General features: G+C 58.6%; 2 protein-coding genes across 2 annotated transcripts; one reads left to right on the forward strand and one right to left on the reverse strand.

Moving 5' to 3' along the window:
• Window positions 1–9,078: 9,078 nt before the first annotated feature.
• On the reverse strand, window positions 9,079–19,724 carry LOC149861924 (uncharacterized). Its single transcript, XM_090054596.1, has 12 exons — window positions 18,334–19,724; window positions 17,500–17,826; window positions 17,060–17,359; window positions 16,852–16,959; window positions 16,261–16,635; window positions 15,648–15,953; window positions 15,001–15,357; window positions 14,281–14,592; window positions 11,559–11,915; window positions 10,846–11,151; window positions 10,093–10,557; window positions 9,079–9,784 (listed from the first exon to the last, which is right to left on the reverse strand). The coding sequence occupies exons 1-12, from the start codon at window positions 18,389–18,391 to the stop codon at window positions 9,666–9,668; spliced, it is 3,390 nt and encodes a 1,129-aa protein (XP_089910722.1). The 5' UTR covers window positions 18,392–19,724; the 3' UTR covers window positions 9,079–9,665.
• Window positions 19,725–20,539: 815 nt separating this feature from the next.
• On the forward strand, window positions 20,540–21,968 carry BORCS6 (BLOC-1 related complex subunit 6). Its single transcript, XM_090054806.1, has one exon. The coding sequence runs from the start codon at window positions 20,629–20,631 to the stop codon at window positions 21,295–21,297; it is 669 nt and encodes a 222-aa protein (XP_089910932.1). The 5' UTR covers window positions 20,540–20,628; the 3' UTR covers window positions 21,298–21,968.
• The last annotated feature ends 3,253 nt before the right edge of the window (window positions 21,969–25,221 follow it).

The raw sequence follows: 25,221 nt of genomic DNA on the forward strand, positions 1-25,221 counted from the left end.
TCCCTGGGGCTTCCCACTGCATTTAAGCCACTGCTGTGAGCTGGGGCAGGTCCAGCAGCTCTGAACACCCTGGATCAACATCCCTTGTGCTGGTGGGCTGGGAAGCCAGTGTCACTGTAGAAACAGAAATGCAAAAATCTAGAGCTCTTGGTTTGGAGATGATACCTTTTATTAGACTGACTAAGAAATAGAAAAAAAAATGTCTATTTTTTGCAAGCTTTTGGGCCCACATGACTGTTGCAGAAATCTGCTATGGTTCGTTTCTCAGGAGGCAAAAAAAACTCTCAGTCACAGACACACTCCATTAGCAATACAAAAGGTATATATTTGCAAATAGGGTCAGAGAGAGAGACAAAAGATCAAACCCTCTGCCCGCGGGGAACACTTCTCAGCAGGCTTTTATCCCCTCTCTCCTGAGCACGTGTACAGAAGCAGGAACTCTTACAACTCATTTCCGGTTCATACAAACATGTATGTGAATACGTCACATCATACATCGCATGTGTATTATAATTAACTACTTAAGTATGCGGGGCGGATAGGCTTATATGCATTAGCTTATTACGCGTGCTCGGAAAGAACTTCAGGTTACGAAAGGTTCAAGCTCAAGGCCAAAATAGTAATTATTCTTATCTAGCCTAAGAAATGTGGAAGCCATGAAAGAAAGTGTGATTTAGTGTAACAAAGAGATAGTAAATTTGCAGAACAAAGAGAGAGTGATACCTTAGTACAAAGAGCCCTTAGTAGCTTTTTTCCTTCAATCTCCAACCCCCCCCTTCCACCAAGGAGACAAGGAGAGCTAGCAGCTGTGTTTTTCTAACAACACTATTAATAATGCATTTTTAATAATATTTCTAACAATATCCCCCCTCAAGATGCTTTCTGCTCTTTACTTCATTTGGGCATATCAAGATAATTATGAGGAATTTTTCTGAGGACCATGACTTTTGCTACAGTCTGTGCTTTCAAAGGGACTGCTGCGACCTGCATTCCTTCTACTGTGGTGGTTATCAATCTAGTAAGACAAGGAATAAGGCAAGGGATAAAAATCAAACCAGTCAGAGCACACAAAAGCACAAATCCTACTTTTTTCCACCAGGGTCCTCCAAATAATTGAAACCACCAGTCCTTATTCCATGTGGTTTCCCACGTTTGTATTGGTACATGGGCTATTTTCCTAATCTCTTTGGCAATCTCTAAGACCGCTTTTCCGTTGTCATCTATTTGGAGGCAACAATTAGAAAGGTTGAGCTTTCCGCAGACTCCGCCATCCTCTGCAAGTAAATAGTCTAAGGCCATCCGATTTTGGTATATGGCTGCTCTCATCTGAGAACTCTGTCGGGCCAATAACTCGAGAGCAGTGGCAGTCTGGTTAGTAATTATTTCCAAGACTGCCTGCAACCTGATGATTCTATTTAGCATATATATTGGTGTCCGGTACCCCCAACTCCCGTCATTAGCCCATGTAGCCGGTCCATAATACTCAATAATCCTCTGAGGAGGCCACTCATCCTCCTTCCACTTTTGGGAGCCACCCTGTGTCAAACTTACATCAATACTTCTCTTGGCCCTTTTCCAATCATCATACAAAGAGACTCCCAGCTTATTTCCAACCTCAGACGGTAACAAAAAGAAAGCTGGTACAATTACTCCCATATAGCAAGTTCCTGTCCACCCTTGTGGTAGTATTGTATAGGCCCATCGTCCACAAATCCAATAGTATCCTCTTAAGGCCCTATTTTCTCTATTGGTGGCATTTGGAGGGGCCCAACCATAGGGCATCTCGGGAAACCCCAAGCCTCCTTCTGGACCCAAAGGACCAGCAACTGCGTGGCCTCCTTTCATGGAACATTCCCATAGCCCATCCTGGTTCTTGTCTGTACAATCTGTCCGATCATCACTTCGATTTGTGGCACTCCAATACTTATTAAACCACACAATTGTTCCATTAGGATGCTGCCACACTAGCCGATTATACCCTGGGCTGTTAGGATAATAAAACCGTTCTAATTTTGTAAGGTTCATCCACCTTACTTTTAAAGTCCATATGCAACGGCTGTGTCCCAACCTTTTTCCTGTACCATTATTACTGATGCAATACTCTCCCAACGCCACTTGGGAAAGTTCCCAACTGTGGTTCTCATCCCATTTTTGACTAGTACTCTTAACATCTGCCTTACTACTTACTAGCCACTTCGGGGCCAAAGGAAAAGCCCTCCAAGGCCACTGGCCTCCGGCCTCCCGGAGCCCCCCACAGGCCCAGCAGTTGGTAAGATTAAAAGTACCTGCAATTCTTTCCATCATGTCAACATACAAATTTGTCCCTGGGGAAACAATTGGGGAAAGCGGGGGCATAGGCCAGCGGCTAAGGCTATGCAATCCTGCTTCTTTCATTATGCAGATAACAACAAGGCACATTAAGATTCCCACCATATTTTCCCTTTTACTTTCTTGACTAATTTTCTGAGCTCTGATTAAGCCATCTCAGGCGCACTTGGAGATCACCAGTAGGTTCACAGCTCCACTTGCTGGCTTCTTGTTCCGAAGACAACTCAGCTTCCGGAGTGAGCTTGTCTTGGGAGTTGATGTCCTCTGACGCTCGTGGATGTCGTTTCACACGGGTATGGTGTATCCAACGGTCATGGCCAGCAATCTTTACAGCGGTGTGGGTTGTTAGAAGTACCTGGAAAGGGCCACTCCACCTCTCAGTCAGAGGTTCCTTTTTCCACCGCTGCACCAAGACCCAGTCTCCCGGGGAGAAGTCATGTACCGGTACGTCTAAAGGCAGGCGCTGAAAGGAGGCTGCATACCTGTGAAGAGAAGACAAGACAGACTGCAAAGCAATAACGTACATATGAAGTTCACTATTACCTAATTCAAAAGTTACATTTTCTCGCATCCCAAGAGGTAAGACTCGAGGGGGCTTGCCAAACATAATTTCATATGGGGTCAATTTGAGGCCTCGTCGGGGAGTGTTTCGAATGCTAGTAAGAGCGAGCGGCAGTGCTTGAGGCCACTTAAGGTGTGTTTCAATACAGATTTTGGTGAGCAGAGTCTTTAAAGTCCTATTCATGCGTTCCACTTGTCCTGAACTCTGTGGTCTCCATGGTGTGTGTAGTTTCCAAGTAACCTTGAGAGTTTGCGCGACTTCTTGAACCACTTTTCCCACGAAGTGTTGTCCTTGATCCGACTCAATGGACTCAGGCAGGGAATACCGTGGAATGATCTCCTGCAACAAATACTTCACTACTGTAGCCGCAGTGGCAGTTCTGGTGGGCCAGGCCTCGACCCAACCAGAGAGCTGGTCTACCATGACAAGTAAAAACCCGTGATGTCCGGACCGTGGGAGCTCGGCAAAATCAATCTGCCATGCCTGTCCAGGGTACGCTGCCCAGGGTCTACCTCCCATTGGCACAGGGGGTTTCCTTCGAGGGTTTACTTTCTGGCATGTGATGCACTTGGTAGCAATGCGCTGAGCTTCTACATATAGCCCTGGAGCTACTGCTTGGCGGATCACTAGATCACCCATGGCCAAACCTCCCATATGGGTTCTTGCATGGAGCTGTTGCAGCACCTCCCGAAGTAATGGCCTGGGTATCATGACTTTCCCTCCTGGTACTATCCACCACCCCTGGGAGTTCTTTTCTGCACAAGCTTTCTGTGCAAATTTATCTTCTTCAGGGGAATACTGCGGGACTAAATCCTGGACGTCTGGCCATATGGCATGGGACATGGCCTGCTTGGATACCTCCTCCGCTTCTCCCCCAATAAATGCAGCTTCCTTTGCTGCTGCATCAGCCTTTGCATTTCCAAGCTTATGCTTTTACTCAGCAGCCTTCCCATGGTCCCGCACATGAATGACTGCTACCTCTTTAGGCTGGTGGAGTGCCTCTAGTAGCTTGATAATCTGGGGGCCATTAGCAATCTTATTCCCAGAGGCCGTAATGAAACCCCTTTCTTTCCACAATAGTCCGTGCACATGGACTGTAGAAAAAGCATAGCGAGAGTCAGTGTATATATTAACCCGCTGGTCTGTCCCCAGCTGTAATGCTCGGGTGAGCGCAGTGAGTTCCGCGGCCTGTGCCGACCATGAGCTCGGCAATGACTCCCTCCATACTACCTTATCCAAGGTTACCACTGCACATCCTGTTCGTCTTTTTCCATCGATGACAGAGCTGGAGCCATCTACGAAGTATTCAACATCTGGGTCCTCAATTGGGTCCTCAGCAAGATCAGGTCGCACCTGCATAGTTTGATTCAGGACCTCAAGGCAGTCATGCGTTGGTTTCCCTGGCTCCAGCAGCAAGGTTGCAGGGTTTAAGGCTGTAGTATGTTTGAAAGTAAGTCCTGGATTAGAGAGCAAAAATATCTCATACCGTGATTGTCTGGAGGGGTTAAGAAATTTCCCTCCCTCAGTCCCTAGGATCTGGGGAACTCCATGAGGAGTGAGTATTTCCATATCCGCACCCATGACTATCTTCTGGGCTTCTTCAACAACCACCGCTGTGGCTGCCACAGCCCGAAGACAGGCTGGCCACCCGAGTGCAACTGGATCTAGAACCTTTGAGTAATATCCCACGGGTCTCCAGGTCGGGCCCGATGGCTGTGTCAGCACCCCTGATGCAACCCCTCGATTCTCATGAACATACAGTCGATATGGCTTTTTACTGTTTGGGATGGCCAGGGCAGGGGGCTGGGTTAATGCTGCCTTCAGCAGATCAAAGGCATGCTGCATTTCTTTATTCCATTTCCATTTAGTGAGACTCTCCTTAGTCAGGGATTCATACAGCAGTCTAGCCTTCCCACCATAATCTGGTATCCATAGTTGACAGAACCCAGTTAGCCCTAGGAATGCCCGCAGCTCCTTGGGTGACTTAGGTGGGGTTAGACCTTGGATTGCCTGTATGCGATCTGCACTCAGGGCTCTGACTCCTTTTGAGAGCTTATATCCCAAAAATGTGACTTCAGGCTGACATATCTGGGCTTTCTCTCTAGAGACTTTATATCCTTTTTCCCCCAGAGTGTTTAGGAGTGACCTGGTGGCTTCCTCGCAGAGCTGCAAGTTTGGGCTTGCAACTAGCAGGTCATCCACAAACTGGAGGAGAGTCACTGCGGGGTGTGATCCCTTCCACTCCTCCAAATCCTTCTGAAGGGCAAGTCCGAAAATATGGGGGGCTGCTACGAATCCTTGTGGGAGAACTGTCCACATGAGTTGGGCTTTATGGAAGGTGTCTGGATCCTCCCATTCAAAATCAAACAATTTTTGACTGTCTCGGTGAAGGGGAATAGAGAAGAAAGCATCTTTCAAATCTAGCACTGAAAATATTTCAGCTTCCCCCGGTACTTGTGTCAAAATCGTGTGAGGGTTCAGGACTACAGGATGGTCTGAAAGGACCTTCTTATTTACTGCCTGTAGGTCTTGCACCAGTCTGTATGAGACCCCATCTGCCTTTGGCACTCCAAGAATGGGGGTGTTATAGGGTGAGGACCCTTCCACTAGCCATCCGTACCTCTTGTATTTCTCTATTAACGGCTTGAGTCCAGCTCTGGCCGCTCGGCTGAGTGGGTACTGCTTTACCCGAACGGGCCCCTCCCCATCCTTGAGTACAATCCTTACCGGGGAGACGGACTTAGCTCGCGCAGGGGTTCCATCAGCCCATACCGAGGGGTCTACTCCAGTCATGTGATCTTCTGGACTTACTGCAGGGTGTCGGTCCTCCAGGAGAGCCATCTGATAGTTCGAGCTCTGCTTGACAGGTAGCTGGACCACCATCTGATCGTCTCTGAAAAAGATCTCAGCTTGCATTTTTGTGAGTAAGTCCCGCCCAAGGAGTGCAACCGGGCAACTTGGAGAATACACAAAGGAGTGCTCGAGCAAATGGTCCCCCACTTTGGTGAGGAGTGGTTTACAAACAGGGAGTCGGGATTGCGTTCCCTCAATCCCTTCGACAAGTACGTGCTGTTCACTAGTTCCTGCACAGGGGGGGTTTTCTGGAATCATTGAAAATGTAGCCCCAGTATCCACCAAGGCTTCAAAGTTTTTGCCACCAACCCTAATGGTTACCATGGGATCTTCTCGGGCTCCAACCCGAAGGGTAGTGTCTTAGATCCCTGTCCCCTTCATTCTGAATCCTCACCCTTGTCTTCTGCCCGCATGAGGTGACCTCTCGGTTCCCTCTCTCTCTTCTCCTTCAACTTCGGGCATTCCCTCTTCCAGTGTCCTTTCTCTTTGCAATAAGCACAAACGTCTGCTCCCACTCTTTCTCCTTTCCCCTTCTGTATCCCAGCCTTTCCAGAGTTCCCTCCAGTTATAGCAGCTGCTAGTGCTGCCATCTGTCGCTGAGCCTTTTTATCCTCCTTGCGCTCCTGCACTTGCTCACGATTCCCATACACCTTATATGCAATTTCCACCAGCTCTGAAATCGGTTTCCCAGCACCTCCCTCAGTTTTCTGTAACCTCTTAGGGATATCAGCAGCAGATTGACCAATAAACATAAGATTTACCATGCGCTGGTTATCTGGGGCTTCTGGATCCAGATCCGAAAACCTGCGAAACGCCTCATACAGCCTCCCAAGGAAAGCTGAGGGATCCTCCTCTCTTCCCTGTCTCACTTCATACAACTTAGACAGATTGGTAACCCGAGGCACTGCCTTTCCCATTGCTTCCACTATAATTCCCAGATATCGTGCACTCAGCTCTCTGCCTTCGGCAGTATGATTGTCCCATCTTGGCTCTTCTACAGGGTAGGTATCACGCAGAGTATGACCAGCAGCACCCTCTGACTCAACTCTGGCTGCCGCAATACGTTCCGCTGTACCCAACACTAATCTCCTCTCCTCCAGGGTTAGGAGGGTCTGGAGCATCATCTGGACATCAGCCCAAGTGGGTCGATGAGTCTGCCCAATAGATCGAAACAGGTCCCTCATCTTTTCAGGGTCTTCACGAAAAGAGGGGCTCTGATTCTTCCAGTTAAATAAATCTGAAGTGCTAAATGGGGTGTAGACAAAAGTTGCATTGCCCCCCTCTCCAATAACCTCTCGCATCGGACAGTTCAGCACCGGCTGTGACTCTACAGGCTTGCGCAAATAATAACCCTTATTCCCTGATTCAGATGAGGCACTTGGCTGAGGCTCATGCTCTAACTCATTAGGTATGCCTTGGTACGTCGGTGGTGGTCTCTCTAAGGGCGGGGGCGGTGGTGCAGAGGGACTGGATCCCGAGGAGGCGTCTGACTCATCTTCGCTACCTGACAGGGCAACCGGAGCGCGGGTCCGGTACTCAGCCAATTCAGAATCTTCCCCCCCATTAGACTCAGGGAGTACAGGCGGCCCCCCCCCCCGAGTCTTAACAACCAACACATGAGACTTTGCTAAGTAATTCTTAATCCAAGGTGGCTGATTTTGAACCACCCACAACCAACAATCAATATAAGGAAACTGATTCCAATACCCATTCTGCATAACAATTTCATGGATAGCTATCACTTCTTTTAGCACAAAGGATCCTTTCGGGGTCCAGTGGACCCCAAATGTTGGCCACTCGAGTTGACAAAACTTAATTAAATCACCTTTTTTCATTTTTACTCTGTAATCGGCCGGCCTTGCAAATTTATTAAAATGACGTAATAAGCACCTTAGAGGAGTATCTGAATTTTCTACACGGGAGCGACCCATACCCATTTTGCCCACAAGAGTGCGCCCAAGGCACACCAAATACCAAAAAGTCCCGATAACAGAAGTTTTACTATGAGAGCTGAGCCGAAAAAAATTCCCCAGCAAACATGCACTCCCCCTGCTCTGGACCCAGAACCAAATTGGGCAAAAGGGAATTCGTATACTCACTCAGATACCCCAGAGATCTCGATCCAAATCCCAAAGTGTGTCTGGCCTCTCAAAAAAACTAAAAATTTGCACGGGATCCTTCCTTTAACTTCCCGGATATCCCGACTTTACGCCTCAAATTCCAGGGGCGAGTCCAAAAAGTCGGCTCGGTGCGCACTTCCCCTGGTACCGGAGGCGCTCCGCCGCTGGATTCCAGGGTAGTCCACGAGAAGGTCCCATCTGGGTCGCCAGGATTGTTGCAGAAATCTGCTATGGTTTGTTTCTCGGGAGGCAAAAAAAACTCTCAGTCACAGACGCACTCCATTAGCAATACAAAAGGTATATATTTGCAAATAGGGTCAGAGAGAGAGACAAAAGATCAAACCCTCTGCCCGCGGGGAACACTTCTCAGCAGGCTTTTATCCCCTCTCTCCTGAGCATGTGTACAGAAGCAGGAACTCTTACAACTCATTTCCGGTTCATACAAACATGTATGTGAATACGTCACATCATACATCGCATGTGTATTATAATTAACTACTTAAGTATGCGGGGCGGATAGGCTTATATGCATTAGCTTATTACGCGTGCTCGGAAAGAACTTCAGGTTACGAAAGGTTCAAGCTCAAGGCCAAAATAGTAATTATTCTTATCTAGCCTAAGAAATGTGAGAGCCATGAAAGAAAGTGTGATTTAGTGTAACAAAGAGATAGTAAATTTGCAGAACAAAGAGAGAGTGATACCTTAGTACAAAGAGCCCTTAGTAGCTTTTTTCCTTCAATCTCCAACCCCCGCCCCCACTTCCACCAAGGAGACAAGGAGAGCTAGCAGCTGTGTTTTTCTAACAACACTATTAATAATGCATTTTTAATAATATTTCTAACATGACCTTCATTTTGCTCAGGAAAATTAAAGATGTCCCCACAGCACTGGCAGCAGCAGGCCCTTTCCGGGCTGGAGCTGGCAGGTCCCCCGGGGAAGGTAAGGGAGAGACGGGAGCCCAGCGGGGAGCAGCCTCCAGCCCTGTGAGCCGTGGGCCTGAGCCAGAGCATCAGGGTGGCTCTGGCTGCAGCTTCCCTGCTCGCCTCAGCATCTTCTGACCCACCGTGCGCATACACGTGACCCAACACATGTGCGTGTGCCACCCATGCATCCACAGCCACCACTCAGCCTTCCCCACCCCCCCAAACGCACGCACCACCCCTGTGCACCCCCACCCACCACTGAGCCCTCCCCACACTATGTACAAGACTCCGATTTAATTGGGAGCTGTAATGTAATTACTTCTGTAGACACTAGTGACAATCACATCAATCAAGGCAACAATTATTTTGGACAGAAAATGACAAGATTTGCTAGCAGAATCCATGGGGGAAGCTAAGTCAATGTTTCCTATTTAGCAAATGACTCATTTGTTATCGGTGCCATTTGTTAAAGTGGTTTCTTCTGTAAGGTTTATCTGTGCAGCCCCAACGTCTCACCAACCTGTTGAGTGGCCTAGAGGCAAAACCGTTCCCCTCTGCCATCCCGCAGGGAGAGGGTCGGGAGCGAGCTGTCTGGGCAGCGCCATCCCTGACTGCAGCCCCTCCGGCGGGCAGGCAGGGGGAAGGGAGGGGACACGGCCCCACAGGGGGAAGGTGACAGGGGCCAAGGGGCTCCCGGGTGCCCCCCAACCCCTGGGGGGGGACTCCTGCCCAGCAAACGGTGGGGGGGGTGCGAGGTGCCCCGTGGTCGACCCCAGCAGGCTCCGCCCCCGCCACGAGAGCACCAGGCCCAGGCTGGGCATCCCTGGGCGGGTCTGGCACTGCACAGCGCTGTCCCTGGAGCTGCCTCGCCAGGGGTGTCTAGGTCCCCGGCTCTGGCTCATCTGTCCCCTGTTGACGATCCTCAGGCTCATCTGCAGGGGAGGAAGGACCACTCCTCGTGCCAGGCCATATGGAAGGATACAAATCTTCCTTGCCTCCTGCAGGGGAACAGCAGTGGGGTTTCCCAGTCACGCACCGCTCAGCCGAGAGACCCTGGGGGTGCGTCTTGCCCCAGGAGCTGGACACAGCCTCCCACCCCGGGGTGGCCGCGTGCTGGCCGGGGACCGTGCCAGGCGTCCTGCCCTGCATGGCCTGTGGGAGCTGGGAGCACGTGTGCCAGGGATGCCCTGGAGGAAATCCCAGATGAGCGGCTGCTCAGGCTGGCATCCCTGTCAGGTTGTCTCTAGCTGGCAGATCAAGCCATGGGAATGAGCTGGGGACGTAGTGGAAGGGAAACTGGTGTTACCTGGAACGTGGCGCCCATGTGCCATGTCATGTGCCGGCCTCACAGCTGGCAGGGCCAGGTTGGTGCAGGGGGCACCGTCCACGCCGGCATCGGGGGGCCGAGACCGACCTGTCACCTGCAGCCCCGCGCTGCTCTTCTCCACGGGCTGCTCCAGAGCCATGTGCTCCACGCGGCAGATATACTGGGCCCCCTGGTCTCTCTGCACCGTGGGGGTGAAGCTGAGTTTTGTTTCCTGCTGGAAGCTCTCCCCGTTCAGTGTCTGCAAGGCCGTGCCAGGCTGAATGCTGTAGTCTTCTGTGGCCCGCAGGACCACAGGAGGAGCCTCTCCCTTGCCTTTCCGGAGCCAGGTCACCCTCAGCTCGGCCGGGAAATGCCCCGAAATGCAACAGCTCAGGGTGACTCTGCTCCCCACGGTCACTGACTCGGGCTGGGAGATCTGCGACAGCGCCGGGGGCCGCAAGAGACCTGGGGAGGGAAAGGCCCAGAGACGGGCAGCGGCCGTGTTAGGGGAGCCGGGGCCCTGGCAGAGCCTGCTTCCCCTCCCCTCGGACAGGGGAGATCGACCCCACAGCAGGGCTGGGACCCCTGGATCGCCCGGGTTGGGGTATTGCTCAGCCCAGACTGATCCGCCTCTCCAGCGGGGAAGTGGAGCGAGGAACATTGTTCCCATCTCCCCTTCACCCCCTCAGTGGCCTGCTGGGGGGCAGCCATCCCTGCTCCTCCCGTCTCAGCCCCGGGCAGCCCCCTCCTCACCGGTGTCCCCCAGGCGCAGCTCCCCCTCCACCGGGGGGTCGCCGGGGCGGTGCTGCACGGACACTCGCAGCCCCGGGCGGGTCAGGCTCCGGCTGGGCGCTCTCCAGACGCTCGTCGCCGTGAAGGTGCCGTCTGGGTTGGGGCTGATCTCGCTGGGCTCAGACCTTTCCCAGGCTTTCCCGTCCCAGCTCCAGGCGATGCGGTGGATCCCGCGGGGGTAGAAGCGGAGCAGGCGGATGGCGAAGGGCACCTCGTCCGGGGGGTCCCAGTGCGGTAACACCTGGATCCTGGACAGCTCCGGCCGTGCTGGGGAGACAGCAGGAGTTAGCAAGCGCAGGGCCCAGGGAGCTGGGGGCGCTTGTACCCCTGGGATCCCCGAGGAAATCCCTGTCTCCTTGCTGCCTGGTCGGGGATCCCTGCCAGGTTGTTCCCCGTGCGGCAGGTCCCGCAGGCCCCAGCACCCAAGCTCTGGGGAGCAGGGGGAGATCTTTGCCCCATTCCCCAGCTCCTCTCGGCCTGTCCTGCTCGGGTGCCAGTGAGGGGCCACGTGGCCACCAGACCTAGCAGACGGGGGCCCAGCTCCATCAGAGAAGTCAGTGAGACGGGAGCTGCTTCATGCTCATGTGCTGCGTTGTGCGCCAGCCTCACAGCTCATGGGGCAACATTGGGGCAGGGGGCACCATCCACGCTGGTGTCACGGAGCTGAGACCAACCTGTCACCTGCAGCCCCGCGCTGCTCTGCTCCATGGGCTGCTCCAGGGCCACGTGCTCCACGCGGCAGAGATACCGGGCCCCCTGGTCTCTCTGCACCGAGGGGGTGAAGCTGAGGCTTGTCTCCTGCTGGAAACTCTTCCCGTCTGGCGCCTGCCTGGCCGTGCCCGCTTGGATCCTGTAGTCATCTGAGTCTGCCAGGGACACAGCACGAGCCTCTCCCTTGCCTTTCCGGAGCCAGGTCACCCTCAGCTCGGCCGGGAAATGCCCCGAAATGCAACAGCTCAGGGTGACTCTGCTCCCCACGGTCACTGACTCGGGCTGGGAGATCTGCGACAGCGTCGGGGGCCGCAGGAGACCTGGGGAGGGAAAGGCCCAGAGACGGGGAGAGGCCGTGTTAGGGGAGCCCGGGCCCTGGCAGAGCCTGCTTCCCCTCCCCTGGGACAGGAGAGATCGACCCCCGCAGCAGGGCTGGGACCCCTGGGATCGCCCGGGTTGGGGTATTGCTCAGCCCAGACTGATCCGCCTCTCCAGCGGGGAAGTGGGGCGAGGAGACTCCAAGACGAGTGGTTGCTCCTTAAGGAGACGATCCTCCAAGCCCAGCGGGAGGGCATCCCAACACGGATCAAAGGGGGCAGGAAGGTGCAAAAGCCCCCATGGCTCGCCAAAAGCATCCAGGAACGTCTCCTAGCTAAAAGGGAGGCGCACACCCAATGGCGGGGGGGGCCACCCCCAGGGAGGACTGCACTGCGGTTGTGCGGGGTTGCGGGGGAGGCAGGTCAGGAAGGCCAAGGCGGAGATGGGACTGGGACTAGCCAACCGGATCAAAGACAACAAGACATCCTTTTTTAAATACATCGGGGGCAAAAAGAAGGTACCGGGTAATTTGGGGCCCCTGCAGGACATTTGGAAATTTGGTCGTCACGCCATATGACAAAGCCAACATATTTAACGATTTCTTTGCCTCCATTTTCCTGAGCAGGGGCCGGAACAGTCACCCCCCACCACCGGGCCCTCCTCAGGCCCCAGGGGAGGCGCACCCAGACCCAGGGTCAGGGAGGACCTAGTCAGGGAACGTCTGGCGGGACGGGATGTGTTCAAGTAAGTTGGTCAGGACGATCTCCACCCCCGAGTGCTGAGGGAATTGGCCGAGGTCATTGCGGGCCCCCTGGCACGGCTGTACGAGCACTCATGGTGCTCTGGAGCAGTACCAGAGGACTGGGCCAACATCGTTTCCATCTTCAAAAAGAGAGGAAGGAGGACCCGGAAAACTATAGGCCAGTTAGTCTTATGTCGATCCTGGGCAAGGTTTTTGAGACAATTATTCTGGCACATGTCCGCAAGGGGCCAGCAGGGGAGATTATACTTAGGGGCAACCCACACAGGTTCCTTCGAGGCAGGTCCTGTCAGACCAACCTGGCGGCCTTCTGCAACCAGGTCACCAAATCCTTAGACGCAGGGGCAGCAGTGGACATAGTCTTCCTGGACTTCCGGAAGGCCTTCGACACTGTCTCTCACCCCATTCTCATTAAGAAACTGGGGGGCTGCGGTGTCGACACCCACACAGTCAGATGGGTTGCCAACTGGCTGGGGGGCCACACACAGAGAGCGGTGGTGGACAGGTCATTTTCGGCCTGGAGAGATGTGGGCAGTGGGGTCCCCCAGGGCTCGGTCCTCGGGTCTGCACTGTTCAACATCTTCATCAGCGACTTGGATGAGGGGGTAAAAAGCACCCTGTTCAACTTTGCTGATGACACTAAGATGCGGGGGGATGTGGGCACACTAGAAGGGAGGACTAGGCTGCAATCGGACCTACACAGATTACAGGGGTGGGTGGATGAGAACAGGATGGGTTTCAACACCGACAAGTGCAAAGTGCTGCACCTAGTGGGGAACAACTGGCACCGTACCTACAGGCTGGGGAACTCCCCTCTTGTCAGCACGGAGGTGGAAAGGGATCTGGGGGTCATCACTGACTCCAAGATGAACATGGGCTGGCAGTGTGGGGACGCGGTCAGGAAGGCCAACCACACCTTGGCATGCATCCACAGATGCATCTCGAGCAGGTCCAAGGAGGTGATCCTCCCCGTCTATGCGGCACTGGTCAGGCAGCAGCTGGAGTACTGCGTCCAGTTCTGGGCACCGCACTTCAAGAGGGATGTGGACAGCATGGAGAGGGTCCAGAGGAGGCCACTCATATGATCGGGGGCAGCAGGGCAGGCGCTACAAGGAGAGGCTATGGGACCTGAACCTGTTCAGCCTCCACAAGAGAAGGCTGAGGGGGGATCTAGTGGTCTGTTACAAACTAGTCAGGGGGGACCAGCAGGCCCTGGGGGAGTCCCTGTTCCCCCGAGCACCGCCAGGCGTGACCAGGAATAACAGTCACAAGCTGGCAGAGGGGAGATTCAGGCTAGATATCAGGAGACTTCACGGTCAGGGCGGCTAGGATCTGGAACCAACTTCCAAGAGAAGTGGTGCCGGCTCCTACCCTGGGGGGCTTTAAGAGGAGGCTGGATGAACACCTTGCTGGGGTCGCTTGACCCCACTACCCTTTCCTGCCATGGCAGGGGGGTTGGACTTGATGATCTGCTCAGCTCCCTTCCAACCCTAACAACTATGAAACTATGAACATAGTTCCCATCTCCCCTTCACCCCCTCAGTGGCCTGCTGGGGGGCAGCCATCCCTGCTCCTCCCGCCTCAGCCCCGGGCAGCCCCCTCCTCACCGGTGTCCCCCAGGCGCAGCTCTCCCTCCACCGGGGGGTCGCCGGGGCGGTGCTGCACGGACACTCGCACTCGCAGCACCAGGTGGGTCAGGCTCCGGCTGGGCGCTCTCCAGACGCTCGTCGCCGTGAAGGTGCCGTCTGGGTTGGGGCTGATCTCGCTGGGCTCAGACCTTTCCCAGGCTTCCCCGTCCCAGCTCCAGGCGATGCGGTGGATCCCATGGGGGTAGAAGTGGAGCAGGCGGACGGCGAAGGGCACCTCGTCCGGGGGGTCCCAGCGCGGTAACACCTGGATCCCGGACAGCTCCGGCCGCGCTGGGGAGGCAGCAGGAGTTAGCGAGCGCGGGGCCCAGGGAGCTGGGGGTGCTTGTACCCCTGCGATCCCCAGGGAAATCCCTGCCGCCTTGCTGCCTGGTCGGGGATCCCTGCCAGGTTGTTCCCCGCGCGGCAGGTCCCGCAGGCCCCAGCACCCAAGCCGTGGGGAGCAGGGGGAGATCTCTGCCCCGTTCCCCAGCTCCTCTCGGCCTGTCCTGCTCGGGTGCCAGTGAGGGGCCACGTGGCCACCAGACCTAGCAGACGGGAGCCCAGCTCCATCAGAGGAGTCAGTGAGACAGGAGCTGCTTCATGCCCATGTGCTGCGTTGTGCGCCAGCCTCACAGCTCACGGGGCAACATCGGGGCAGGGGGCACCGTCCACGCTGGGTGTCACGGAGCTGAGACCGACCTGTCACCTGCAGCCCCGCGCTGCTCTGCTCCACGGGCTGCTCCAGGGCCATGTGCTCCACGCGGCAGAGATACCGGGCCCCCTGGTCTCTCTGCACCGAGGGGGTGAAGCTGAGGCTTGTCTCCTGCTGGAAACTCTTCCCATCTGGCGCCTGCCCGGCCGTGCCCGCTTGGATCCTGTAGTCATCTGAGTCTGCCAGGGACACAGCACGAGCCTCTCCCTTGCCTTTCTGGAGCCAGGTCACCCTCAGCTCGGCCGGGAAATGCCCCGAAATGCAACAGCTCAGGGTGACTCTGCTCCCCACGGTCACTGACTCGGGCTGGGAGATCTGCGACAGCGTCGGGGGCCGCAGGAGACCTGGGGAGGGAAAGGCCCAGAGACGGGGAGAGGCCGTGTTAGGGGAGCCGGGGCCCTGGCAGAGCCTGCTTCCCCTCCCCTCGGACAGGGGAGATCGACCCCCGCAGCAGGGCTGGGACCCCTGGGATCCCCCGGGTTGGGGTATTGCTCAGCCCAGACTGATCCGCCTCTCCAGCGGGGAAGTGGGGCAAGGAACATTGTTCCCGTCTCCCCTTCACCCCCTCAGTGGCCTGCTGGGGGGCAGCCATCCCTGCTCCTCCCGCCTCAGCCCCGGGCAGCCCCCTCCTCACCGGCGTCCCCCAGGCGCAGCTCTCCCTCCACCGGGGGGTCGCCGGGGCGGTGCTCCACGGACACTCGCAGCCCCGGGCGGGTCAGACTCCGGCTGGGCGCTCTCCAGACGCTCGTCGCCGTGAAGGTGCCGTCCGGGTCGGGGCTGATCTCGCTGGGCTCAGACCTTTCCCAGGCTTTCCCGTCCCAGCTCCACGCGATGCGGTGGATCCCACGGGGGTAGAAGCGGAGCAGGCGGACGGAGAAGGGCACCTCATCCGGGGGGTCCCAGCGCGGTAACACCTGGATCCCGGACAGCTCCGGCCGCGCTGGGGAGACAGCAGGAGTTAGCGAGCATGGGGCCCGGGGAGCTGGGGGCGCTTGTACCCCTGGGATCCCCAGGGAAATCCCTGCCGCCTTGCTGCCTGGTCGGGGACCCCTGCCAGGTTGTTCCCCGTGCGGCAGGTCCCGCAGGCTCCAGCACCCAAGCCGTGGGGGGCAGGGGGAGATCTCTGTCCCGTTCCCCAGCTCCTCTCAGCCTTTCTCTGCTGCTGCAGCCAGTTTGGGGCCGTCCCCCGGCTGCATATGGCAGCACCCCTGACTGTCCCCCAGCTCCGGGAGCCAGGCCGCACTCACCCCACACCCGGATCTCCCGGGACTCCCGCTGCTCCCAGTTGCGCTCGGCCCCGTGGTGGAAGCAGCACCGGACGCGCGCCCCGTCGTCCTGCACCGCGGCGGTGAAGGTCAGGGAGGCTGTGAGGCCGGTCGCGCTTCTCTCCTGCGTCGCGGTCCAGCCCGGGGGGAGGGCGGGTAACAGTGGCAGGTGCTCGGGGTCGGCCGTGTCCCCCTGCGGCTCGGTGGCCGTCCTGTCCTCGCCCTGGATCCGCTCCCATGTCACGGTTGTGTCCTCAGGGAAGGTCCCCTCCATGCAGCAGCGCAGGGTCACCTCCTGGCCCAGCAGGCACTGTTTCGGCCCCTGCACCTCAGAGATGGTGTAGGGGAGTTTCCCACCTGGGGAAGGAGCAGGGGTCAGTTTGGGCTCATGTGGGAGAAGCATCCGGCCCAGGACTGGGGTAGGGACACGGGGTTGCCGAAAGCAGGGTGTAAAACCCAGGCAGGTGCCGTTCTCCATGGACAGGCGTCCGTCTGCACCCTGTCCTTGCCACCCCCACCCCAGCCCGTCGCCCTCTCTCACGGCTGCAGCGCAGCGACACCAACCACCGTTACCTTTCCTCCTCCTCCAGCAGTAAAAGGCTGCGGCAACTGCAGCTCCTGCTCCCACCGCGATCCCCAGGGATGCTCCGATCACAGTGCTGGTGCAATCCAAGGCCCCGCCTGGGACAGGACCAGGAGGGTAGTGAAAGCCCAGCTTGGCGGCCCAGGGCCCAGCCGCTCCTCTGCAACCCGTCTCTGCCAGGGCCCGGCACAGACTCACCTGCCACGTCCAGGGGGAACTCCTCGTGCAGGGGCTGCCCCAGCGCCGCGTGTCGGGCGCGGCAGGCGAAGATGCTGCCGGCGTCGCGCAGGTCGGGGATGAAGGTGTAGGTCAGGGTAAGGTTGAAGGTCCCGTCCGGATTCCTTTGGGGGCTGGAGCGAGTGGAGCCGTGCAGGACCTGCCCATCTCTCAGCCATGCCACATCCACGTCCTCAGGGTAGAAGCCCCCCACGTGGCAGGGCAGGGAGGTGATGGCACCGGCCACGGCCACACGCTGAGGGATGGAGATGCTCGGGGGAGCTGGGAGGAGAGAGAGAAAGTCCCTGCGCTGGGTGTGGGGGTCTGAGCACCAGCCCTGGGTCATTCCCAGGAGCTGCTCGGCTCCCACTGGTGCTCACAGCCACCTGGAGACACATGTGGGGCCCCTCTCTGGCCCTCACCAAGCACATGCAGGGTGGTGCTCCCCTGCTGCTGCTGTGCCCCGTAGCCCACGACACATCTGTACAGCCCCTCATCTGCCAGCGTCACCCTGGTCAGTGTGAGGGAGGCATTTCCCTTCTCCAGCTCCTTTTCATTCAGGTTGCCTTCAGTCTGTGCCCAGTTCCTGCCCTCCTCGTACTGTGCAATTGTCTCTTCCCAGAGGTACCAGATCACCCGCAGGGAGAGCAGGGTCACCGGCCTCCCAACATCGAAGTGGCACCGCAGCCAGGCCTTGGTGCCCAGCAAGGCCTGGGAGTGGGGATCCATCATCACCCGCAGCTGGGAGCCTGCAGGGAGGGGAAAGACAGGCATGAGACAGCATGGGGTATGGCCATGCAGGGGGAGATGCTACTCTGGACCCCTGAGCTGGTGCTGGGTGGATGGGACAGGTGCCTGCTGCACTCTGGCTGCTTTGGGGTGCGGTGGACACTGGACCCCCAAACACCCAACCCATGGGGTCCCCTTGGACATGCCCTTAGCTGGATGCTGTTGTGGCTTCTCTTTGCAGTGCTGTGCATAGGGTGAGGCTCAGCTGTGCATGCGCTGGGACTGGCCATGGCCCCCTACTCTGGGGTGTCTGGCATGAACTCCCAGCAGTAGTGGTGGCGGGAAGTGGGTGCAGTGGGGAGGGTCTGGGCTCTGGCCCACACCCGGGCTGGGTCTGTGGGCATCTGAGCTCTGCTTCTCCTCTGCAGCTGCCTGTCTGGGACCTTTTGTGGGCAGGCAGGGATGGATCTGTCTATGCTATGGCACCATGGGCCCTGGGGCTGAGATGCATGGAGGTTTGGATTTACTTGCTGTCCTGATGAAGAGGAAGGGAAGGAGGAAGACGATGAGAGACCCCAGCCCCATGGATCCAAGTCGGTGTCTGTTCTGCTTCCTTCTGCAGCCGGGCAAAGTCCCCAGTGGTTTCACTTTCCCGTGGGGAGGAGCAGAGCAGAGTCCACAGGGAGCAGCAACACCTGCCCGGCACTGAGGGGGAGGGTACAGGTGCCCCAGGGCGGACGTGGTTTCTCAGCCCCCTGAGTGCCGCACCCAAAGCCCTGCAATGATGTCTGCCCCTGTGCCAGGGTACATGTGTCCATGCCAGGCTGTGGCTTTCCATGCCCCAGCCCCTGCCATACACCAGGGATGTCCCTGAGGGTGCTGGGAGGCAGATGAGAGCCCTCCTTCCCTTGGGCCTGGGTTGGGCGTTGTGTTGCGTCATGTCGGGGCTTCCACTGTCGCTTTGCTCAGAGCTTGGCCCAGGGCCTGCAGGGGAAGCCCTGACGAGGGCACATGGGAGCTTCCTTTCAGACATGGGAAGGGCTGCCGTCAAGAAGCGGGAAGGCACCTTCTCTCCGTTGCCGCCAAGAGGAGGATGCAGACCCGTGGCTTGAAGTTGCAGCAAAGCTGGTCTGGATTGGAGATCTGGGAACACCTCTTCCCTGTGTGCCAGGCTGCTTGGTGCACCTGCCACTTTAAGACCGGAGGCTGAGTGGGAACAGCCCGCAGGTGGGTAAGGGGTGATCAGGAAGTCAGCCGACTGGAAGGGGCGAGGCTTGGGGCATATAAACCCAGACCCAGTTGAGTAGGCTGTCCAGCCCTGAGTGCCATGGGGAGAGGCGCTCTTAGCTGCAGGGTTGCAGAGGGCTCCTGGAGGTATTGGGGGAAGGTCTGGTTCCTGGTGGGGACCAGGGGGGTCTGGTGCTGGCTTCAGCTTGGGCATTAGGTTGGGCAGAGCCTGCAAAACTGGCCCTTTAGGCAATGCCTACGGCCTCCTGCGGTGGTAAGAGTAAGACCAGGCTTGGAAAATCCCAGGACAGCCTCCCGCTTACCAGGAATTGATAACAGGAGGGCAAGAAACAGGGAGAGGCCCCTTGGGGAGTCAGATGAGCAAGGGCTGAGCAGGCACCACGGGGTACCATGCCCGCCCCTTGGATGAACACATGCTGCTGCACCAGGGCTGGGCCAAATACAGCCCAGGGGCTGAATCTGGCCTGCCAGGCACTTTTCTTTGGCCCACGTGCAGGCAGCCCCCCGTTAATCATATCCAGCCCAGCCTGCGGCTGCCCGTGCTGTGCTCCGCGTGGGGCTGAGCCCGGCCCTTCCCCTGGGGCAGTGGCTGCGTTCGCACCCTTGTGTGCTGGGGGTCACTGGCCCTGGCCCCGGCCAGCTAGTGCCCAGCTCTAGGCAGGGCGGCTGCAGCCGCCCTGGGAACTGCTTGGCTCCTGGGGCCCCCGGGGCTCCTGCTCCTGTCTCTGCTGCAGCTCCGGGCGGCAGGGAGGGAAGCAGGGGTGGGCGGGGGGCAAAGGGGCGGCTGGGTGGGAGTGTGGGTCGCAGACCCCTCTGCCAGGAGGGTCGTGGAAGGAGGGTCTTGCCCCTCCACTCAGGGTCAGACCCACATCGGATTCGGGGTCGGGATGGGATTTTTCCCCCTTGGTCAGATTGGTTCAGACTGGGGCTCTCGTGAGCGTCTCTTGACCCCTTTGCAGTGAACCAGGACGCTGGTGCTGCGGTCCCCCTGCTTTCCCCGGGGCAGGTGGGGGTGCTGTCACTGCTGATGGCCGTCTCATGTGGGGCTGAGATGCGGGATTGTCTGGGACGGCTTGGACAGGGCTGATGCTGCCCCAGGCAGGGGCTGGACAAGACGGGACCCCGCAGGTCCCTCCCAGCCCCACTGCTCTGAGTCCATGATGGGGATGTGTCCAGGCTGGTTTGGACAGGGCTGATGTGGCTACAGAGGAGTCTCCCATTTCCATAAAGTGGGCATAAAGCCACGGTTAACTCTGCATCTGCCAGGACGCCTGGGCTCTCAGGAAGGGGCGGGGGTGCAGGCTGGGGACTGGGAGCAGGGGGGCTGGCAGCTGGGCAGTGAGAGCACCAGGCTCCCAGCCCTGCGTCCCTGCCCCCAGCCCCCCCGAGAGCCCAGGCATCCGGGCTCCCACCTCCCCTACTCCCCCTCCCTCCCAGGGAGCTCAGGCATCCGGGCACCCAGCCCCCCCTCCCTTTTTCCTTCCCTGCATGCCGTGCGCTTGGAGCACACCCCCTGGATCACGCCCGGCTCCTCCTCTGCTGTCATCCCCGCCTGCTCTCTGCCAGTGCCCAGCATGGACCTGGACACGGGCTCCAGCTTCCCCCCGCACGTCATGGCCCGGGTGCAAATCCAGCCACCGGAGCAGGGGGCCACAGAGGTCACGGCCATGACCACGACCGCCGGGCGCCTGCTGGACAGCCGCAGCCTGGACGGGATCAGCCAGGCCTATGGGTCGTCCCGGGGCCCCGAGGGCCGGCGTGCCACCATCTCCAGCGCCCTGGAGCTGGAGGGCACGGTGAGCCGCGACGGGGACCTCACCCACTTCGTGGCCAACAATCTGCAGCTGAAAATCAAGCTGAGCTCCCGGGGCAGCCTGGATGAGGCCGAGCCCTCCGGCCCGCGGGCTCGCGCCCGGGCCCCCGACATCCCCGCCGTGGACCCGGCCGTGCTGCGGGAGCTGGAGGCCGCGGCCCGCGAGCTGGCGCTGCGCGTGGACCGCCTGCTGCGGGGCCTGAGCGGGGCCGTGCAGGACATGACGGCGCTGAGCGTGGGCTACATCCAGACCTACCGTGATGCCGTGGACGGGCTGGGCGAGGCCGTGGACATGGGCATCAAGGGCATGTATACACTGCTGGCGCGTGGCGAGGAGCTGGACCGCTCCATGCAGCCCGTCCATGCCCTGGCCAAGCAGATCCGCGAGCTCAAGCGGACCCTGGAGGTCTTCGAGGCACTGTGCAAGTAGCAGCAGCCCCCCCGCTCCCAGTCCCCTCCCGGGGACCCAGGTGTCCCCACTCCCAGCTCCCTCCGGCTCTCACCCACCAGCCCCCATCCCCTCCCAGAGACCCCCGGCATTCGGGCTCTCAGCTCACCGGTCCTCCCACCCACTTGCCCCCCACCCCGTCCCTGCCAAGAGGACCCCCCCAACCCATCATATCCCCCTCCCCTCCACAGGAATGTATTTATTCTCCGTGATGTGCTGCTTGGCCCCGAGCAGGGGCTGGTGAGTGCCACCAAAGGGAGTCTTGTCTTTGTTTTCCATGGGAGGAGAGCAAGGCTGGATTGCCCAAGGGATTTAGGCACCTGCAGAGACAGACTGGAGCTGGGGGGACAGGTCTAGGGGCTGGTGCTGACCCAGACATAATTTCTTCTGATCCTGCCCTTCATGGATCTCCGGCCTGCTTGGAGATGCCCCCGACCCTGCCCAGCCGCTGGTGTTAGGATGTCCGGCCACTGCTCCCTGCCATTGTAAGTCCCGTCGGTGTCTTTTGTACGTCTGTACGGTGCATCTCGCACAGGCTGCTCAGGGCTGCTGTGTGCTGGGGCCTGAGGTACGCACAGCCCCTGCCTCAGTTTCCCTGCGTCCTGCAGAGAATGGGGCTGGGCTGGCCATTAATAAAGCAAAGGACTTCCTCATCCTGGCTCTTCCCTGGCTGGGGGCTATCGCGGGGGAAGCAATCGCAGGCAGATGCCCATGTCTGGATCTTCGGGGGGTCTGTGCTGGGGGGTCTTGGTTAAGGGAGAGGGCAGCCCTGGGGTTACAGGTGGTCTTTTCAGTTCCTAAACCTCCTTCTTTCCACCCTGGGGTGGCCCATGACAGCTGGGCCAAGGCAGGAGTTTAGGGTGCTGTTTAGTGCCCCCCCCCAAAGGTGTGAGTGTGTCGTGATCCCAGGTCTGAATGCACGGATGTTGTTTGGCTTTGCTGAAGTTGGAGGTGGCTGACCCAGGGCATGGGGTGCATGTGGCCTAGGGGACCGCTATGTGCGGCACGGGGCTGCTTGGTCAGGCAGCCCGGTGGGATGCAGGGCAGGGAGCAGAAAGCAGAGCAGCAGCTCAAGCAGAGCAGCAGGACCAGAGCAGCCTCTCCCCGGGCACATTCCCTGAGCCCAGGGACTCTCCTGGGCAGCCGTGGCACTCTGGGGTGTCCCAAGCTCCCTTTCGGGGCGGGCAGGGATTCACACCAGCAACCCGGAGCCTCCCCATAGGGATCCTGCATGCCAGAGGCAGTCTTGGGAGCTCGGCTCCCTTGTTTTCCTCCAGGCTGAAAGCCCACCGGAGAGCAGAGCGCCGGCGGCTGCCCAGAGGGCACTGTAGGCCTAGTGCAGGGGCTTCTGAGCCTCAACGGAGGTGGGCGACCGTTGGTGCGGCACGCGGCACAGGGAGCAGGGCCGGGGCTTGGCTGCTGCTGTCATCAGTCACCCGGCGTTCCCTAGAGCTCAGCATAGCGTGCCGGAAGCGCGCTGTGCGGCAGGGTGTGTTGGTGCGTTGTGCAGGGGTGGGACATGTGTCAGGGGCATGGCATCAGGTGTCAGGGAACGGCTTGCAAGGGAGCTAAAAAACAAACCCTCAAAATGGCGCTAACACCATTGGAAAGAACCAGGCCGCCCGTTTTGAGGCTCTGAAGTGTTGGAAACATCAGGACCAGGTCCTGTCCAGGCTGCCTGGACGCTGGCTCCAGGTCTGGGGCCTGTACATGGAGGAGGACGTGGGTGGATTGGAAAGAGCCCAGGGCAGCAGAACTCATCCGGGGCCTGGGAGGCAGGGCGGAGGGGGCCGGGCTGGAAGAGTGGGGGTGAGCGAGTCTGGAGAGGAGACTGGTGGGGATCTGATCCCCGTCTCCCCAGCCCTGAAGGGCGACGACAGAGGAGTTGGAGATGCGCTTTTCTCTGCGGCTGCACAGGACGGGGCGGGGAGCAATGGCCTCAAGCTGCAGCAGGGGAAACTGAGGCTGGAGACAAGTAGGGATTTGTTGACCCTGAGCGTGACTGAGGGTCAGAACAGGCTGCCCGGAGAATGGGGAGTCTCCATGCCCAGAGGTTTCCAAGAGCAGGATGCACAGATCCGTGGTGGAGTCCAGGAGGATTGTTCCTGGAGCAGGGGCTGAACCAGACGGGAGGTCCCTTGCAGCCCCGCTCTCCCCGCAGGACCTCTCTCCAGGTGCAGAGCGGGGAGCCCAGGCTGTAGCACAGAGGAGATAAAGCCCAGCAGCAATACAGGATAAAACAGATGGGCAAAATGCGGCCCATGTGCCGGATGTGGTCTGCCAGGCCATTCTTTCTGGCCTGCGGAGCCCCTAAAAAATTTAGAAAACTAATATTTATCTGTCCCTGGCTGCCTGTCATGTGGCCCTCAATGACTTGCCAAAACTCAGAAAGTGGCGCTCCACCCAAAATAATTGCCCACCCCTGGGCTAAAAGAAGCCTGTGCCTGCACCATGCTGACTGTACTGGCACGATGGGCCCCGCACCGTGGCTGCGTACCCAGTGACTGGGTCCAGTCTCCCTGGCTCGGCCTCCAGCAGCAGCAGGGCACAGCACACGTGTGCAGATGACGCAGGTTTGGCTTTTCTACCTGTAGGGAAATTAGCCACGGGTGAGGCTGCCTTAGCCATGCCAATGGATTAACTGCCCTGTCCATTATGTGTGGGCCTTCTGCTCCACCCCAGAACTGGCTGCATCTGAGTCCTTCCCTGGACAGTGTTATATGTGGCCTTTCTGCTCCACCGGAGAGCTGGCCGCATGGGAGCCCTCCCTGGGCAGTTATGTGGTTGTTTGGCTCCACCACAGAGCTGGCCACACCCAAGTCGTCCCTGGGCAGAGTAACTTGCAGCTCCTTTGCTCCACCCTAGAGCTGGCTGCATCCCACCCGGACCTGCACAATGTTATGTGTGGCCAGTTCTGCTGCACCCCAGAGCTGGCTGCATCCAAGTCCTCCTTGGGCAGAGTTATATGTGCCCTCCTGCTCCACCCCAGAGTTCACAGGGCAGCTCCAGGCAAGCTCGCCCACTCCAAACCAGCCCAGCCATGGCCTGGCCTGACCTGGTCCTAGACCTGCACAACAACAAGGATCAAAGACCCCAGAGTCCCCAGCCCTGCCCCAGGTCAAGCAGGGGGGCGAAGCCACAGCCAGGGGGGTGGGGTGACACCCTGGGGAGTCCCCAGGAGAGGCCGTGCCACTGCTCAGAGCAAGGCAAACCCCCCCAGGCCGTACGCATTGGACTGGGGTAACAGCCCCTCCCCACCCCATGGGGAAGCAGGGCGAGCCCCGGAGCCTGGGGATGCCAAGGCAGGCGTGGTGCCCTGAGGGTCTCTGAGAGCTCAGGGCAAGGACTTGGGCGCAGGAGGTCGGATGGCCCCGCCTGCCAGGGGAGCCACGGGGCCTGGGCCAGCAACTGGGGCAGAGCAGCAGGCCCTGGGCTGTACTGGGGGGCTCCCCGCGGAGAGGGGATGGAGGGGACCCAGATGGGGTGGGGGGGAGGACTGCACACACCGCCTGCTGCATGTGACACGCACACACCAAGCATCCAGGCCCCACACACACGCTACTCACATGTCTGGGACACACAATGCAGACAACTCGGGCATCCTCAACATGCACAATGTGGGTGTCCTGGGCACACCCATGCTCACACCAATCTGGGCTGAGCAATACCGCAACCTGGGGGATCCCAGGGGTCCCAGCCCTGCTGCGGGGTTCAATCTCTCCTGTCCGAGGGGAGGGGAAGCAGGCTCTGCCAGGCCCCAGCTCCCCTAACACGGCCTGTCCCCGTCTCTGGGCCTTTCCTTCCCCAGGTCTCCTGCGGCCCCCGGCGCTGTCACAGATCTCCCAGCCCGAGTCAGTGACCGTGGGGAGCAGAGTCACCCTGAGCTGTTGCATTTCGGGGTATTTC

This window comes from Crocodylus siamensis, chromosome 6, assembly GCF_052110815.1.
Source record: "Crocodylus siamensis isolate JL-2025a chromosome 6, ASM5211081v1, whole genome shotgun sequence".
Classification (NCBI taxonomy): domain Eukaryota; kingdom Metazoa; phylum Chordata; order Crocodylia; family Crocodylidae; genus Crocodylus; species Crocodylus siamensis.